Source organism: Ipomoea triloba, chromosome 11 (assembly GCF_003576645.1).
Source record: "Ipomoea triloba cultivar NCNSP0323 chromosome 11, ASM357664v1".
Classification (NCBI taxonomy): Eukaryota; Viridiplantae; Streptophyta; class Magnoliopsida; order Solanales; family Convolvulaceae; genus Ipomoea; species Ipomoea triloba.
In genome coordinates, this window is record NC_044926.1 from 10,264,471 (window position 1) to 10,267,950 (window position 3,480).

Below are 3,480 nucleotides of genomic sequence, written 5' to 3' on the forward strand. Positions count from 1 at the left end.
TTATCTTATTTAGACATTAAGTTGCAAGTTGCATCCTAAATTCACAAGTTTTCTGGTAGGGAGAGCATACCACAAAAGAAGGCCTTGCAGCAAAAAAATTAGTATGCCAACTGTCAAAATAACAAACACTTGGAAACCAGAGAGTCTCTGGTTTCCGACCCTCTCTGGTTTCCGACCGAAACCAGAGAGTCTATGGTTTCCGGTCGGAGTTGAGACTCTGGTTTCCGGTCGGAAACCAGAGATGATTTCCGACTGGTTTTTGATCGGAAAAGGAGTTTCTTATGGTTTCCGATGGCGTGGTTTGCTTGAAGATGATGAAGGTCCTGGGTTAGTCTTGATTGTGTAGCAAGAAGATCTGAAGAAGGAGAAGGATGGATGAGAGAAACGCTGCCTGGAAAATGACTTCCCTAAAATTTTGGGGGAAGTCATTTTCCATAAAATGACCCCTATTTTCCTTTGACCCAAGATTATTTTTCATTGACGTTTGTTTTCCATGTCTTGCCAAACACAAGAAGCCCGGAAAGAACATTTTCCGGGTTTTCAAACACACCCTAAATGTTTAGTTGGGCATGTAACCATGACCATCATAGTTGTACTCCACTGAAGTACTGTTTTTACTACTGTTCCTTTCTGATTGCAGTGCGGGTTTTGTGTTGGTGGCGGTTAGTTTATAGTGTTAATGTGAATAGAAAATGCAATAAACTTTGTCTAGTTTAGGCGTGTTGTCACTTTTATTGTTAAAGATCAAATGAAATGGAGAATCAAAATATCCAAAGTTATATTAGATTTCTGATTGTCTAAAGGATTTTATTTTGTTAAAATGCTGGCATGATCCTTGTCTCTTAGGCAGGGACTGTAAATTGTAATTTCAGTTGAGATGATGTTTTGTACCAAAGCAATGCAATAAAGTTTGTCTAGTTTAGGTGTGTTGTCACTTTTATTGTTAAAGATCAAATGAAATGGAGAATCAAAATATCCAAAGTTATATTAGATTTCTGATTGTCCAAAGGATTTTATTTTGATAAAATGCTGGCATGATCCTTGTCTCTTAGGCAGGGACTGTAAATTGTAATTTCAGTTGACATGATGTTTTGTACCAAAGCAATGCAATTTTCTCCTGTAGCTTGCACACAGACCATAACACTCTTTTGGATGTGAGAGTTGGCATCTTTCTTAGATGGATATCTTTCATAAGCTTTATATACATGGTGATGTTGAACCTTAGAAACTTAAACATTTCCTTGTGACATAATTCTATAGTAGTATGCTCATGTTCACTATTGTTGTGCCGTATCCAGGTAGCATTATCTTTGGCAGCTTGCATATACTTCCTCAACGACAAGACAAAGAGCCTAGCTAGAGCTGCCATCATCGGGTAAGTTTGAGAGGCGCATACAAATTCCATTTCTGAAATTCTCCAATGTCTGAAACTTCTCCTCATTATCAATAACCTACCTAATAATAACCTACTTTCTATATTTCAGATTCGGTGCCCTTGTAGTTGGCTGGATTTCTGGTTCCATTTTGGTTCCCACAATTCCGTCATTTCTGCTACAACCAACTTGGACACTTGAACTGCTAACATCACTGGTAGCTTACGTTTTTCTGTTTCTTGCTTGCACTTTCCTCAAGTAACGTAAGAGCCGAACCTCCTGTTGTATTATGAGTTATAGTTTCAGTTTACAACAATGTGTTTGTTCTTGCATTGGATTAAATGATTGATTAAAAAAAAAAATCTCTACCCAAATCTATATTGCTGCCTGCTTGAACTTTGAAGATCTCATATTTGATGTTTATAGGCGTTTTCATGTGCTGGTATGCCATGTTTATGATGCTTTGTAACACTGATTCAGTAGTATTAACAATGATTAATGTAACACTGGATTCAGTAATGTCTACAGGTATTGACAAACAATAGAGTACTAAGTCAGACTAACAATGTTATTGTCTATCTATGCTTTTTGGTTCTGTTTTGCTCTGTTACTCCTTAGAGCACAGCAGCCAACAGAGTAGACAACGACAACAACAACGAGGATGCTGGCGTTGATAATCGCCAGTTTCTTCCACTCTTTCTGGATGTTATACAGCACTGCCTTCTTGCATGATTCGCAGTCGAAACACAGCTGTGTCTGAACGTTGCTCCATTTCTTGCACTCTGGATCCTCCTCTTCCGGTCGCCCCCCTTTCGGCGGCCTTGTCCAGTAGGTTGCGTTGTCAGATTTGAACCCACAATCTATTGGAGGCTTGCAACAACCCCACTGCCAAAAAGAAAAAATAATAGTAAAAATTTGATCTATTTTTCATTATGTTTAAAAAAAGGAAAAGAAATTATTGTCACATTTGGCGAAACAATATTGGGGTGGGGCGTTATTCCATACAGGAAAAGAATCACTGAGAATTAAAATGGAAGAAAAAAAAAATTACTGAGAATTGAAATGGAAGAAAAAAAAAATTACTGAGAATTGAAATGGAAGAATAAAATGTCCTGGATAATAATAAGAAGAGGGCAAAGTTATCATTTGTTGCGGAATTTCAATTCTGTCGGCGGTAGAATTGCAATTCGAATGGAGGGTCTAGAAATGTAACTTCATGGTCAGAATAGAATTGCAATTTCATTTTACGAAATTTTTACAAATTCAGTTTGCCATACTTGCAACATGTGAAAAGAATGAGTTCTAGTACATGGACTCTTTATTTCTACTTCATATTTCTATTTCCTCACTTTTTTTTTTTTGAGAAGTGAGCAAGAAGTAGAATTTAAGAGTTCAAGAAGTATTTTCATTCCAAAGGAATCCAGTCTAATAAGTCAAGAATGATCAAGGTGACCCCACTTTTTGTTAGTCTGTATTACTCCTTTTTCCTAGTACTAGAAACCCATTGTAGTAGACAATTTTTGGACTTTTTTTCTTGGTAAAATTTCTAGTAAAAGTCAAATAAATCAAAGTAAACGTGCATGCAATGCAATATATGCATGTAAACGACCTGTGTGGCAGCGACGCTATTTTTATAATACCGGGGTCCTCTATCCTCGGCGAGATTCCCACAGAAGTTAATCTCAACCAAACAACTCTTAATCCCATCCCAGTTCTCAGCATTCACCACATACTTCTGCAACCAGTGCGAGTAATCCCCAAGCCTCGCCTCATTATACCCTTTCCCAGACAAAGCCCTCCCCACACTCTTATTCGTCACAGCTATAGTGAACACAGTGAAGCAAACCATGCCCAAGATAAACACAAACAGCAGCGCCAAGTACGCCCACAGCAACGCCGATATCCGGCGCCACGACCCCGCCAACCCCACCAACGACACGGCGAGGAGCGACGCCCCGAGGACGAGGACAGGCCTCTGGAGGCCCCTGGCGCAGGGCGTGGCGCGGGGGTTTAAGTGCAGCCACGTCGCGAAAGCTATGGCGCCGAGGGAGATGAGGAGGGTGAGGACGTTGAGGGTTGTGATTATTGGGTTGCTTAAACGTACCAT

The 3,480-nt window shown here is 39.5% G+C and overlaps 1 protein-coding gene and 1 long non-coding RNA gene across 2 annotated transcripts; one reads left to right on the forward strand and one right to left on the reverse strand.

Annotated features, from left to right (window-relative positions):
- Positions 1 to 1,252: 1,252 nt before the first annotated feature.
- Positions 1,253 to 1,892, forward strand: LOC115995599. Its single transcript, XR_004093534.1, has 2 exons — positions 1,253 to 1,375; positions 1,485 to 1,892. It is a non-coding gene; the product is annotated as an uncharacterized LOC115995599 (long non-coding RNA).
- A 60-nt stretch (positions 1,893 to 1,952) lies between these two features.
- On the reverse strand, positions 1,953 to 3,480 carry LOC115995893 (tetraspanin-8-like). The gene is made up of 2 exons (XM_031235039.1): positions 2,983 to 3,480; positions 1,953 to 2,258 (listed from the first exon to the last, which is right to left on the reverse strand). Exons 1-2 carry the CDS (start codon positions 3,478 to 3,480, stop codon positions 1,953 to 1,955), a joined length of 804 nt encoding a protein of 267 aa, XP_031090899.1.